Source organism: Bos taurus, chromosome 20 (assembly GCF_002263795.3).
Source record: "Bos taurus isolate L1 Dominette 01449 registration number 42190680 breed Hereford chromosome 20, ARS-UCD2.0, whole genome shotgun sequence".
Taxonomy (NCBI): domain Eukaryota; kingdom Metazoa; phylum Chordata; class Mammalia; order Artiodactyla; family Bovidae; genus Bos; species Bos taurus.
The window spans coordinates 35304279-35319432 of NC_037347.1; the positions used below are offsets into that span (position 1 = coordinate 35304279).

General features: G+C 36.0%; 1 protein-coding gene across 5 annotated transcripts in view; it reads left to right on the forward strand.

Annotated features, from left to right (window-relative positions):
* The window catches only part of FYB1 (FYN binding protein 1), a 171220-nt gene that overhangs the window by 142179 nt on the left and 13887 nt on the right, over positions 1–15154 (forward strand). For 4 of the 5 annotated variants that reach the window (XM_059878760.1, XM_059878759.1, XM_005221607.5 and 1 more), the window contains 7 exons: positions 4262–4284; positions 5335–5401; positions 6414–6551; positions 8152–8177; positions 10672–10738; positions 13884–13974; positions 14958–15120. In XM_059878760.1, coding sequence (XP_059734743.1) covers positions 4262–4284; positions 5335–5401; positions 6414–6551; positions 8152–8177; positions 10672–10738; positions 13884–13974; positions 14958–15120 — 575 coding nt within the window. The remainder of the gene's footprint in view (positions 1–4261; positions 4285–5334; positions 5402–6413; positions 6552–8151; positions 8178–10671; positions 10739–13883; positions 13975–14957; positions 15121–15154) is intronic. The other variant, XM_059878758.1, reaches the window with a different exon arrangement.

The following is a 15154-nucleotide window of genomic DNA, read 5'->3' on the forward strand; positions in this document are numbered from 1 at the left end:
AAACATATTAAGAATTAAATTTCCCTTTATGGTCTTGAGCTTATGGCATCAGTTAAACTTATATTGCTTTCTGGCAGTTCATCATTCTAAAATGACTGATAGCAATGCTGTCTTAACATATTATGATCATAAATTATGTAATACATATCAAAACATGCCATGTATGCACTGGAGTTTACAGATTGTAAATTGACCTTAGTAATAAGAAACACCTTGACCTACTTTGAAGTTAGCAAATGTCAAATTTGATGTCAGAGTTCCAAATGGCCGTATTTTGAGAGTTACAGGATTTTCTGGACATGAGTGTGTCTTACCATGTATATTATCAGCATATATACCTTATGTTGGGCTTCCCTGGTGGCTCAGATGGCAGAGTCTGCCTGAGATCCCCTGGAGAAGGAAACAGCAACCCACTCCAGTGTTCTTGCCTGGAAAATCCCATGAATGGAGGAGCCCAGCACGCTGTAGTCCACGGGGTTGCAAAGAGTTGGACACGACTGAACTACTTCACTGTACCTTATGTTTGTCTTTTATCTTAAAAAAAAAAAACACAATTTCTCTTATTTGGGAATTAAAGAACTCCACTTCACTTTCACTTTTCACTTACGTGCATTGGAGAAGGAAATGGCAACCCACTCCAGTGTTCTTGCCTGGAGAATCCCAGGGACCCGGGGAGTCTGGTGGGCTGGTGTCTATGGGGTCGCACAAAGTTGGACACGACTGAATCGACTTAGCATCAGCAGCAGCGGTGATATATATATATATATATATATATATATATGTGTGTGTGTGTGTATGTGTGTATATATATATATATATATCAGAGAAGGCAATGGCACCCCACTCCAGTACTCTTGCCTGGAAAATCCCATGGATGGAGGAGCCTGGTAGGCTGCAGTCCATGGGGTCGCTAAGAGTCAGACATGACTGAGCGACTTCACTTTCACTTTTCACTTTCATGCATTGGAGAAGGAAATGGCAACCCACTCCAGTGTTCTTGTCTGGAGAATCCCAGGGACGGGGGAGCCTGGTGGGCTGCCGTCTATGGGATTTCACAGAGTCGGACACGACTGAAGCAACTTAGCAGCATATATATATATATATATATATATATATATATATATATATATATAAAATACATATATATATATATTTACACTGATGAAAATACTCAAAAAATAAATAAATCCACAAAAAAGGGATGATATTCTTAAAATGAAGCATTATTTTCATAATAAGTGACTGTTTCCCAAATTAATGCTATTACCTTTTCCATTTTAACTAGTCTGTACATACCACAGGGCTTCCCAGATAGTTCAGCAGTAAGGAATCCACCTGCCAATGCAGGAGATCCAGGTTTGAGCCCTGGGTTGGGAAAATCCCCTGGAGAAGGAAATGGCAACCCACTCCAGTATTCTTGCCTGGGGAGTCCCATGAACAGAAGAGCCTGGCATGTTACATCAGTCCAGGGGTTGCAAAGAGTAGGACACAACTTAGTGACTAAACCACCACCACCATACATACCACAACTCTACAAGACATCTCCAGTTAGTAAACATGTAGCAGAAACGGAATCTTCTGTTTAATAAAACGGGGTTAGAGGAAGTGTATATAGCTCTACTGATTAATAATTTAAACAAGTATGGCACCACAATATTTACTAGCATCTATTACATTGGAAGGAATGATGCTAAAGCTGAAACTCCAGTACTTTGGCCACCTCATGCGAAGAGTTGACTCATTGGAAAAGACTCTGATGCTGGGAGGGATTGAGGGCAGGAGGAGAAGGGGACGACAGAGGATCAGATGGGCTGGATGGCATCACCGACTCAATGGAAATGAGTTTGAGTAAACTCCGGGAGTTGGTGATGGACAGGGAGGCCTGGTGTGCTGTGATTCATGGGGTCGCAAAGAGTCGCATACGACTAAGCGACTGAACTGAACTGATTCCTTCTTTATGCATATTTAATAAGAAAATGGAAGAAGAGACATCACTTCTACACAAGTTGTTTTGTTTTGTTTTGTTTTTTGAAACTACAGCTGCTGCTGGCAGAGATCTTATAACAGAACGTGCTTTGTCCTTAGTAGAACAAGGAAAGATGCTGAGTATAGCTGGCAGCTTGTTCCGGCAAGAATAAGAGAAAGCACCAGCCTCTCCTCTCCCTCCCCCATATACCTCCTGGCTCCTATCAGGAGGTTCTTGGCCAGCTCTTTCCCAATTTCTCCAGGGTTAGGAAAACCAACTGTATACCTCACACTCTGAGAGCAGACAGGAGGCTTAAAAAGCGCAGATCCTGGCAGCTGTACTTCTCCGTTTCTTCTCAATGAAGCAGTTTTTTGTAATAAAAGTGAAAAGTTGAACAAAAGGAAATTACAAGTGCAAATACCACTCCTTCGTCATATAAAAAACTCTTCTTCTAGGTGTATTTCCCAACCTTTTTCCTGCCATTTCTCCTTTCCTCTTTCTCTTTCCTTGTCTTTTCTCACACTCTCCTTTCCTTCCCTCTGGCTCACCAGATCAATGGTTTATATTCCAAAGAGAAAATGAAGAACTGCTCTAGAAATCAAATAATATATAGTGGCTTTGTTCCCGATTGTGATCACCCAATTCTTTGGAAATTGGATATGAAATCTCCGAGGTGGAATATGTTGTATTTGCCAGAAGTGGCAGCCAACCCCAATTTGCAGTTTTTCTCATAATTCTAAATGCTTGCTTCATGCTCAGAGGAAAGTGTTGAAGACAGTGAGTGTGAAAACAGTTTGTAAGCAAGTAGCGAATATACTTAAGCTTCATCAAAAATCACTTCTATTTGTATATTAAGACATTTATAGCATGTTTTTCTCCAAAGTTCCATTAGTGAAAGTACTTTTTATTTCTAGATTAGCAGTAGACTTTAAAGTTATTCTGACTTTAAGGTTAAGGGTCATATATGATGTATAAACATACTATACGATTGTAATATCAGATATCTGTTCTTGGAAGATTATCTAAAAGGCAAAAATGATGACACAGAGGGCACAGCGAGGTGTAGTAAAAATGACGTCATCCATACAGGAAAGCAGGACACTGAGATTATTTCATTTTTTCAGTTAATCAAAAGTGGACATGGTCATATCACTTGATTTCTCAGAGCCTCAATTTTTTTTCTGTAAAATGAACTAGATGACTTCCTTTGCTTTCACATAATTCACAGTTTAGTGGGGAAACAGGCAAGAAAACAATTTTAAAAGAGGGGAGGTATAGAATGTTATAGAAAGAGAGATTTAGAGAATTAGGAGCTACACTCTACAAAAGCCCCACGAATAGGATTTCAAATTTTTTTTAAGTATTCCCTTTGTAAAAAATGTAATCCTATTGGACTAAGAGTTAAATGCTGTAATTATAAGGTATTGAGAGGAAATTGAATTTAATGCAGTAACAGTTCTAGAATAATATGCTCTTTTTTTAATAAGTCCATCTATGGAGTGATGTAATACTATATAACCTGAAAATTGCCTTATGGTAAAATGCTAGAAATCAACAATATCATTGTTTAGAAAACTTTATGGATTGCTGAATCTCACTTGATCCTTATTAGTTTTGTTTTGTTTTTTGCTTTGTTACTACTCATCTATTACAATAAGGAACAATTTTTCTTACTTTTCACGCATAACATCTAATAACTTTTTTTCTAATTAAAAAGTACCTGATTTACAATATTAGTTTCAGGTATACAAGTGATTCGATGTTTTTATAAGTTATACTCCATTTAAAATTATTATAAACTATTGACTATATTCTCTATACTGTAGAATATATCCTTATAGCTTATTAATTTTATACATAGTAGTTTGTCCTCCTTAAACTCCCACCCCCACCCCAACACTGGTAACCAGTAGTTTGTTCTCCATCTCTGCGTCTCTTTTTGTTTTGTAGTATTTATTCGTTTTATTTTTTAGATTCCACATATAAGTGACAACTCTCTGACTTATTGCACTAAATATAATACCCCGCAGGTCCACTGGTATTGTTGCAAATAGCAAAATCTCATTCTTCTTTTATGGCTGAATAACATTCCACCGTGTGTGTACGCTACGTCGTCTTTACTCATCTGTTGGCGGACATTTAGGTTGTTTTTATATCTTGACAATTGTAAATAACATCCTGATAACTGTTGACTGGAATGTTATTTTTTCTCTCATTTAACTGCTCAATATGTACTTCTTCTCCTGATAGCTAAATAATTAATATATCAATTAATGTCTACTCTTTTTCTCCTAGCCACAGTCAGAGTGGAAGTGGAGGTAAGCTACACGCTTTTATCAGTTTCTCAAGTCTTTGACGTTCTTGTGTATATTAATGACAAAATGCTCTTGTTTGCAAATAATAAGGAGGATCTTAATGTGGTAGAAAGAACAATAGCCTGGGAATCAATAACATGGAGTCCAGTCCTGGCCACTGAGTGACCCTGAGCAAGTCACTTTTTTCTTCCACGTTATGGGTCATAGGGTGATTCCACTTCCAGTGTGCCCAGGGCAGTCTTGATTTGTACAGTTGTCTGAGCACAATTTCTAGTAGTATCTCCCTTCACTTTCAGAAATGTCCCTATTTGGATAATACCTCACATAGTCACCACAGCTATGATTCCTAAAGACTTCTCATTATCCCATCAACAAAATAAGGGTTGCTAATACCTGGCAGTGCTAAAATTATCATCTTAAAAATCTAATTTCAACTTTATTGTACATATATTTACAAAGAAGGTAGTCAGTAAACATTTGTTAAATAAATATTTGTCAAATAGCAAACATAGGATAACAAATCAAGCAAGGGTTTAACTTTTTTAAAATAAAGAAATGAAAATTCTTTTCATTCACCTTCCATTCTTTTCTTTGTCCCAGCTCCCATCAATGCTTAGAGTCACTTTTCATTTGCTTTCCTTTACTTACATCTTGATCAATGCTTTTTTCTGAATCTCTCCTTAGTATTAATTAAGTTTTTCTTATCAACTTTTCCCTTCTTTTTCCACAATAAATTTTAACTCCATCCTCTGTTTAATTTTACTTTTTCTGTTATTTTCCCCACTCTGTCACCTCCAGTGCACAGTACTCTATGTCATCCCTCATATTTTTACAGTTCACTTTTAAGAATTCCTTATAAAATAATGTTAAAAAATTAATTTACCTCTGTGTAAGAGTGGGAAAATAAAGCTATTTTAATTTAAATAATTTATATGAAAATAAGATGCTTTCTACATCTTATTTCTGCATAAGACATTTATTATCAAATTTTGAGTGAGCATTTGTGACCAAATTACAAAATTAACAGATTTCCCCCCCCTAATTCACATGAAGGGATGTTCCCACCTCCCCCAGATGATGATATTTATGATGGGATTGAAGAGGAGGATGCTGCTAATGGGTAAGAATAATCAGCTTAATTGCCTCTTTGCAAAGTATTGTATATACTGAAATTGTCACTAGTTTTGATTTCTAGTTAGAATAAAAAGCAGAAAGTAGCATTCCCTGTTACATAACCAAAAATGTTTAATTAACAGCAATGGCAAATGAGGAATTGTAATTATACCACACTTCAAATGAAGTGGTATATTGTTTGGAATATACCACTTGGAACCTTGACAACTATGTCAAAAGGAGTGAAATGGAAAAGGGGTAAGGGTTACAAGTATTCAAACTTTTCCCAATCATTTATTTATCAATCAATACTTCATTTTTGTGACAATCTCTGGAAAGTTTATAGTTGCATGGCTAGCCTTTGTGTAATAATCATGTGCTGTGCTGTGCTTGGTCGCTCAGTCATGTCCAGCTCTTTGGGATCCCATGGACTATAGCCTGCCAGGCTTCTCTGTCCATGGGGATTCTCCAGGCAAGAATACTGGAGTGGGTTGCCATGCCCTCCTCCAGGGGATCTTCTCAACCCAGGAATTGAACCCAGGTCTCCTGCATCGCAGGTGGATTCTTTACCGTCTGAGCCACCAAGGAAGCCCTTGTTTAATAATCATAGTTGTAATCAATCCAAATAAATTGAGATCATATGTTTATCTGTGGCTGTATGTGGCAATATTGAAAACTTAATCCTTTAGGTGTTTAAACTTTTGAAGTGGTGCATTTTAAAATTTAAATACATATTTTAAAATTTTAATCTAATAACAACTTACTTTTAATCATAGCAAAGCTAAATTGATGTTTAAAACTTTTGACTCAGCTCACTGGTTTAAGAAACAAGGTGTAAGAAATCTACCAAATAGGAGAAAATAACTTGCCTACTATTTACCTAGTCGCAGCAGTATTCAAAGACCATGACTTATAAACTTAATAGCTTCAGCTTGTTGAGTACAATAAGTAGCTTACAGCCTGAATGATCAACACAGTATAATTATAAAAAACCTGATCAATGCCTGCATGCTCCAAAGCTCCACGCTACAGGTTGAAGAGAAGAGTAACACCTGGTCCTGGGGGATTTTGAAGATGTTAAAGGGAAAAGATGACAAAAAGAAAAGTATACGAGAGAAACCTAAAGACTCTGAGTCAGACAATGATGAAGGTTCATCGTAAGAGTCAACCAACCACCAAATCCAGTGCACAATAACTACACTAATAATTTCATCAAATGCTACTAATATTTTATAACTGATAACCAAATTCTGACAGTCTTAAGAAATTTTAATGTGTTTTTCCATTAGCCATTCTAGTCTCATTTATTGTGTCACTTTTAAAGTCGTGCATTTACATAAAATCATCGTATACATCATTTTGTTTTCCATTCAAACATGCACACACACACACACACACACACACACATGCATGCACTCACCCTTCATTTAGTAGGACCTTTTTTTAAGCTGTAAATCACATCTAAAAGGTCAGAATTCCAGCACTACGTTTTATTATATAATATTTTATACTGACTATTCAAAATATACATTCTCTTTTAAAAGTTAATTTATAGAAAAAAAAGGACAAAATTTGGAATTTCTTTTCTCTAAGTACAGAATCTAAAGTCTTTGTAACTTTCACAATAATGATATATTAATTCCACTTGAAGTACGTTTGACCTATATTAAAATTCTTCTAAGTATCTTCAGTTTGTATAAATAAGACTAAAGCATACATTTTATCTTTCTATACAAAAATAATCCTTTAGCATAAGTTCCATGTGTATAAATTTGAAGGACCTTAAGTACACTCAAATTTTCATTGTTTTATATATGTTAATAGACTCACCACACTTTAACAGAAGTCTTTATAAGATAATTGACATAGAATTCCTAATTTTAAATCCTTTTGTGAGACACTAAAACAACACTCAATAAACGAGATACTTAAAATTGTAAGTAAACGTAGCAGATCTTCTCTTCATGTATCGTTACTCAAATGTAGTCCTCACTTAGAAATAAAAGCAAATATTTTTTTGCTCAATAACACACCAGCTAATTCTGATTTTAAATCACTTTTACTAATGACCTCTCACACTTTAGTGTAACTGTGCACCATTCTTCCAGTTATGTGTATATGTGTGTTTAAAGTTCAGAAAGTAATAAAAACAAAGGTCTTTTTCTGTTGCAACTAAAAGTCATCCAATCCTGATTTCAAATCACTTCTATTAATAAGTTCTCACTCTCTAGTTTCAGTGGATATTCCTCTCTTATTCACCTTTCTTCTGTTTGGGGATATATATGTACATATTATCAAACAATATTATGTCATACTATGATCTTCATATGACCATACAATATTATGGTCATATGAAGATTCCTGTGACTTTTGTTGTGACTCTACATTTCTATTCTTTGAGTCAAACAGTTTTTGTCCGGAGCTACACTGCAATGACTCCGAAATATTTAGACCATTTCATTTACTCTGGTATGATAATATGCTCAAACTTCATAGAACAAATTCAAAAACATTGGTCCAATGGCTGTGAGAAAAATAAACCAGTGGATGTCATGATTCTTTATTTGTTTGGCCAATACCAGAGTTCACAAAAAGTCTTGCTAAATTCCAAATTGATTGACAAAAACTTGGGACTCAGCAGAGAAATGGAGGATGAGAAAGGAATAATACTCAACAGATTAATTAGCCTTTATAAGCCTCAAGGCTGTTACTTATTCATGCCTTTCCTAAATAATTATGTTCTCATTTTCTTTCCAGTTTCCCTTCTCCTCCTAAACAAGTGGGTAAGTAATAAAAACTAATTGTGTTAATATATTTTATATCTCACTTCTTGCAGATAGGGTAGCAGAAGCAATTGCTTTAGTCATGCTATCTGAATTAAAGTCCTGACTCTGAAAATAATAAATTGTGTAACTTTGTCAAGTAACTGCACCTGGGATGGTCAGTTTCACAGTTTCTCAACAGTAAAATAGTGGGAAAAGGAAATTTTCAACTTTCAGTGATTTGTTCTTCCAGTCACAGGATCACTATGGAGAAAGGGACGAGTGAGTAGAGATGGGCCCCAACGATCCTCATGGATCCCACCCCAATTTAGTCAGAGTTTGATGTATTAGATTTCTGCAAAAAGATTTCTAAACACGTGCCACACTGTGAGCAACCAAGATCCTTCTGAATCTAAATTTCTATGATTTTTAAAAATGTATCATTTATATTGTCTTTGGAAATTTTTCCACTGCTAAATGTGAAATAGTTTTTTCTTGGTACAATTTTGATCATCTTATTTTTTACCCCTGCTGAGACTTAAAGGATTTTTCTTAAATTTTCTTTGAAAAAAATAAAATGTCTTGCAAGAATATTCAGAGGCTTTCAAAAGTTTATTTTAATTTATAAATAAATTGAAAAAGCAAACCAAACACAATCTATTCTTCCAGACTGTTTATCTGACTTTGTTTTCATCTAACAATTTGAAAATATGTAAGGCTGTAGCTCAAATTGATTAATAACTGATGATGAACTTACATCTTAACTTATAATTTTTAAAAAGTACTCAGGAAACTTAGCTCCACAAAGAGTAGGTATGCTACTGCTGCTGCTAAGTCACTTCAGTCGTGTCCGACTCTGTGTGACCCCATAGACGGCAGCCCACCAGGCCCCCTCATCCCTGGGATTCTCCAGGCAAGAACACTGGAATGGGTTGCCATTTCCTTCTCCAGTGCATGAAAGTGAAAAGTGAAAGTGAAGTCGCTCAGTCGTGTCCGACTCTTAGCGACCCCATAGACTGCAGCCTACCAGGCTCCTCCATCCATGGGATTTTCCAGGCAAGAGTGCTGGAGTGGGGTGCCATTGCCTTCTCCGAAGAGTAGGTATAAAATGGAACGAATGTGATCAATTAAGTAAAAAATGTGTTGCTCATTTTGATTTTCTTTTGTCTTTATTAATTATGTCTTAAGTGCATGTGCATGGAACAGTAATTTTTCCTCTTCTGAATATCAGTGATATGTCATTATTTTTTATATATTTATTCTAGATTGTTCAGGTAGCTGACCAAGTTTTTATACTGTGAAATTAGTTAATCTGAGTGGAAGGAAAATATGCACATATAAATACAGCATGTATATGTGTGTACATGTATACAGAAAAAGGGGGAGGGTTAAAGGAAATCAAATTCTTGCCACTATTAGAGAGCATTTTAAACTTTCTGTGCTAATCATTCCTTAAAACATTTGTACTCCTTTCAAGCCATCTCTTCAGCTTAATTTGCTGTGGGGCAACTTAATAGGTGCAGAAAGGAAGCAGCATTCCTCCTAACATTAATAAGAAGTCTAGAAGGAAGAAAAGTGTCTACATACTGGAAAAATCCTTGAGGCAGTTAAGGTCACAGTCACTTTTCCACCAATGCTGCTGCTACTGCTGCTAAGTCACTTTAGTCGTGTCCGACTCTGTGTGACCCCATAGACAGCAGCCCACCAGGCTCCCCCATCCCTGGGATTCTCCAGACAAGAACACTGGAGTGGGTTGCCATTTCCTTCTCCAATGCATGAAAGTGAAGAGTGAAAGTGAAGTCGCTCAGTTGTGTCTGACTTTTAGCGACCCCGTGGACTGCAGCCTACCAGGCTCCTCCGTCCATGGGATTTTCCAGGCAAGAGTACTGGAGTGGGGTGCCATCGCCTTCTCCAATACTGATTCTCAAAACGTTTGGGTATCCCAAGCACCTTTTATTTTCAGGTAGTGCCAGAGGTAATATTACTATAAGGGAAAAGTTAATGAAGAACAGATCAGTGAGTAAAAAAGAGTTATAGACAAATCGATAGATATGTAAATAGATACATAGGCAAAGACATAACCATATGAGTAAAATGATAGCTATTATCATAGCACCCCAAAGGTAAGTTTCTTGAGTGCTTTTTAAATATCTTTACCTGCTGCCGATGGCCAGAAATACTGACTTGTTTGTCAGCAATCAACTGATCCTGCCGTTCATCATACTTGTGGATCTTCAAATAATCTCAGTCACTACTTGAGGGTTTTTCCCTGATAACAGTAGTTATAATCATTGTCACTGTTGTTGCTGAGGGAATTTTAACACATGCATCAAGGAAGAGAAAAATCTTTCCCCTTTAAAGAACAGATGATGCATCCAGGAGAAATGTACAGAGACCTTGGGGAAAATTATTTTGTTGTCCTCAAAACAATCTTTATATTAAAAATATCACTGAATGCTCATATCGAAATGTCCACTAACAGTGTTTCACCATTTGCTCTTCTGTCTTTTGTTAGACATGGGAGATGAAGTTTATGACGATGTGGATGCCTCTGATTTCCCTCCTCCCCCAATAGAGATAAGGTAATTAAAATGCTCTCATTACAGTGAAGTAATGAAAATCAGACAGTTCAAGAACATTCAATTGGATAAAACCCCAATGGGGTGTGTTTGTACTGTGTGCCATCCTGTTGGCTCTGTTCTCCTCTCCCTGGTCCCAGCTCTGCCGTCTGCCAGGTTTGTGAATGGATGGATAGCCCAGGTCCTCCTCCTCTTTCTCTCTCTCCCCTCCCCCACTTCCCCTCCCCGATTCTCCAGTGGTCCTTCTGGTCCCCTGGTCATCCTCTGCCCTGTGACTCACCAATGTCTACGTTCATTTATTCTCTCATTCACTGGGAAAATATCTGAAAGCCTGATAGCAATTGATCTCACTAATTCATCCCCTCCCTTTCTTTTTACTTTTCCCCAACATTGTTTGTCTTGAAGACATTGCTTAATTTATATCTCAAATCCTAACCCACCTGCTTCAAACCTCCTCTGTCCTCAAGAAGATTGTTTTCTTTTTGTGAAAAAAAATGAGAGCAAGAATTGTATTTTGAAAGGACTCTTAAAAGTTATATCATACTTTTACAAAAGCATCAGATTCTCAAAGATTCCATTCAAACTAACTAACAACAACAAAAGCAGTCAACAGTGAATAGTGACATTCTTTAGTTTCCCTAAGCCTTCAATTTAATTTTAGACAAAAACTGTAAGAAAATCTAAAATCAGTTAATACTAGAGGAGTACCTTTTGAAAATTCTTCTGAAATAGAATGTAGTATGGTAGAATGCTTTCTTGTACTCCAGTATGTGAGATGATCTGATACATGCTAAAAGCAAGAATACCTTTAACTTTTTCAAGAAAAAAGAAAGATGAATAAAAAGATCTCAGAATTGATCAGTTAAAGGATGAAAGTAACATCAGTGGAATATAATAAGTGGTGTCTTCTGAGCTGTACTGGTAAAAAATGCATGCTGCTGCTGCTAAGTCGCGTCAGTCGTGTCCGACTCTGTGCGACCCCATAGACGGCAGCCCACCAGGCTCCACCGTCCCTGGGATTCTCCAGGCAAGAACACTGGAGTGGGTTGCCATTTCCTTCTCCAATGCATGAAAGTGAAAAGTGAAAGTGAAGTCACTCAGTGGTGTCCTACTCTTAGCGACCCTATGGACTGCAGCCTACCAGGCTCCTCCATCCATGGGATTCTCCAGGCAAGAGTACTGGAGTGGGGTGCCAAAAAAATGCATGAGTGAACTCTAAGTAAATATTTATTTTTTACCAACATTATTAAACTAATTTTATGGAACAAGATGCAGTGCCAAGATCAAAGAAACTGAGGGGGAAATATGTTATTTATATATGAAGATCAAGTTCTACAGGCAAAACACACCAGAAATGTGAAAGGAGAATCATTCTCCTTTTTTAGTGCTCTGTGAAAAGAAAATCTAATAGTCTTCCCCATAAGGAAGTCACTTCTATCCCTGACAGTTTTAAATGCATTTTTGTGTTTAATATTACTGTAGAAATGCCACCACATTCCACTAAATAGCTCTCTAGGAACCCAGAGTCATCCATTGGCCCTTTTTTTTAAACAAAATAAGCCCCAGCTGATTCAACATTATGCAATATGGACTATTTTCTTTCCCATTGCTTGTTTTCAGAGTTAAAGACAATTGTGTATTCTCTAAAATAGCATTGCATTTTTAAAAATAAATTTCAATAAATTATCTTCAACGAGAATTTGTGGGGCCTTTTTAACATTCATGTGTGTTCTGATTGCTCCAGTGTACTTATCTGGGCCAGGGATTCCATCACTGCCCAGGACACCAGCAGACAGAAGATTGTATTGTTCAGTTGCTCAGTTGGGTCCGACTCTTTCCTACCCTGTGGACTGTAGCCCACCAGGTTCCTCTGTCCATGGAATTTCCCTTGCAAGAATACTGGAATGGGTTGCCATTTCCTTCTCCAAGGGATCTTTCCAACACAAGGATGGAATCTGTGTCTCCTGCATTAGCAGGCAGATGTTTTACTACTGAGCCACCAGGGAAGCCTGCAGACAGAAGGCACTGAGGGACAGTGCAGAACTTAGGGCAGGGCAGTGTATACTAATTCACTTCCCAGTGAATAAACTCAATTTTAAGATTGAAAAATTAAGACTCAAATATTTTAAATAGCTCAGTTACAAACAAAGCTTTATCTTAGGTAATCAAAAAAAAAATTAATATCAGTGTTTAAAACTGTCATTATTCACAAATATTCTGCTTTTTAAAATTCCTTTCTACAGAGATTCACAGCCTTTTCCTAACAACCATATTTAATCCTGGGGAATGGTTCACAACCTTGGTTGCAGATTAAATCACCTGGGAGCTTTTAAAATATGTGTGTCAGTACCTGGACCTCACTCAAACTAATTAATTAGAATTTTTAATTAATTTAATGTAATTAAAATTTCTGGGATTTAGACAAGGGCAGTGGTATCTTTAAAAAACTTTCCAGGTGATCTATTTGTGACCAGGCTGGAGAATCACTGCCTTAAACCAGTTCACTTCTCTTATAGTAATTGACTCTAGTTGGTATCATGAGATACAACCCTGGCTTCATTTTAAGTAGATATAAAAAAATTAATATATAGATAAATTTTTAAGCCATGAAAATCAGTCTTTCAAAAAGTGTTCTTTGGAGGGGAATTCCCTCATGGTCTAGAGGTTAAGATTTAGCACTTTCAGTGCTGGGGCACGGATTCAATCCATGGTCAGGGAACTGAGATCCTGCAAGCTGCATGGTGTGGTCAAATTTTTTTTTTAATATTCCTTTTTTAAAAAGTTTTTTCTATGACATTAGCCAAACCACTTGATTATCTAGGAAGGGTTGAAAATATAGGGGATTCAAGAATAGGTTGGATCATCTGAAATTGCTGATATGTAACAATGTAACTATACTTTGGTCATTTTATATTGTTCACCATGATAATCTCAAGCTTCCATTTTAACTCAGCCTGTACTCTCTTGAAGAATATTCTACATTAAGAAAAGTCATCATTTATCACAGTGAATGTACTAGATTTCTAAGAAAAATAATGAATTGAAAATGAAATTTAACAGAAATGTAATGCTATGAATTCTCCATTATACACTATTCTTTTTATGTTTTGAAACTAAATGCTGTTTTATGTATGTTCTGCCATCCTAGTCAAGGAGCCAAGACCAAAGCTGAAGAAAAAGACCCTAAGAAGCTAAAAAAGCAAGAAAAAGAAGAAAAAGACTTCAGGAAAAAATTTAAAGTATGTTACATTTAAATATCATACAAAGTTCAAAGCCCTAATGAAAAAACTGATGATTTTCTGTGTAATTATCAATATCACAGTTATCCGTCACAACACCTTTATTTTCTACAAACTTTGTTTTAGATTTAGATTTATTCCTATAAGAAATTAAGCAAACTCTTGTACGTGCCCAATATACATACTGTGGTAATCACCTAAATTTAGCTGTCCTTTGAAACTCAATAAGAAAGTAAGCTAAAAATAGAATGATTAAAAATGATGTGATATATATAGAGATATGAAATATTATTCAATCGTGAAAAACAAGGAAATCCTGCCGTTTTGACAATGTGGATGGACCTCAAGAGTGTTATGCTAAGTAAATTGTCAGACAAGAGGCAGAGACAAATACTTTATGATATCATTTATATGGAGAATCTAAAAAAACCAAACCCACAGAAACCAAGAGTAAAGTGGTGGTTACCAGAGGTGGAGAGCAGGGGGAGCTGTTTGTCAAAGGGTACGAATGTTCAGTTATAAGATGAATAAGTTTAGGGATCTAGTTACAGCATGGTGATTATAGTCAGCATTACTGTATTACATACTTGAAAATTCCTAAGAGAGTACATCTTAAGTGTTCTCACTACAAAGAAGAAATGGTAATTATGTAAAGTGATCGAACCAATAGAATTGAAGTTTTGATCGTAATCATTTTGCAGAAAATGAGTGTGACAAGTCAACGCATGTACATCTTAAATTTTTTAATTTTAAAAATAATTATTATATTAGGTTGGTGAGGTTGCAAGTGATTTTTCTCCAAAAAAGTTTTCTTTAATCTTCTTATGTTATCTTTTGAAAAAATAATAAGGAACTAGTTTTTTTAACAAAATTTGAAATTTTGCTGGAATTTTTAACAAAATTTCTTAATAAGTCTGTCAATAAGTGAATTACTTTAATAATACACATCAATCAATAATAAATGTTTTCCCTTATTTTTCTAGTATGATGGTGAAATTAGAGTCCTCTATTCCACCAAAGTTGCACCCTCCTTATCTTCTAAAAAGTGGGGCAACAGAGATCTACAAATAAAGCCTGGAGAATCCCTGGAAGTTATACAAAACACAGATGATACAAAAGTTCTCTGCAGGAATGAAGAAGGAAAATGTAAGTCATTACTTACTCTTCAAAAATATGATGC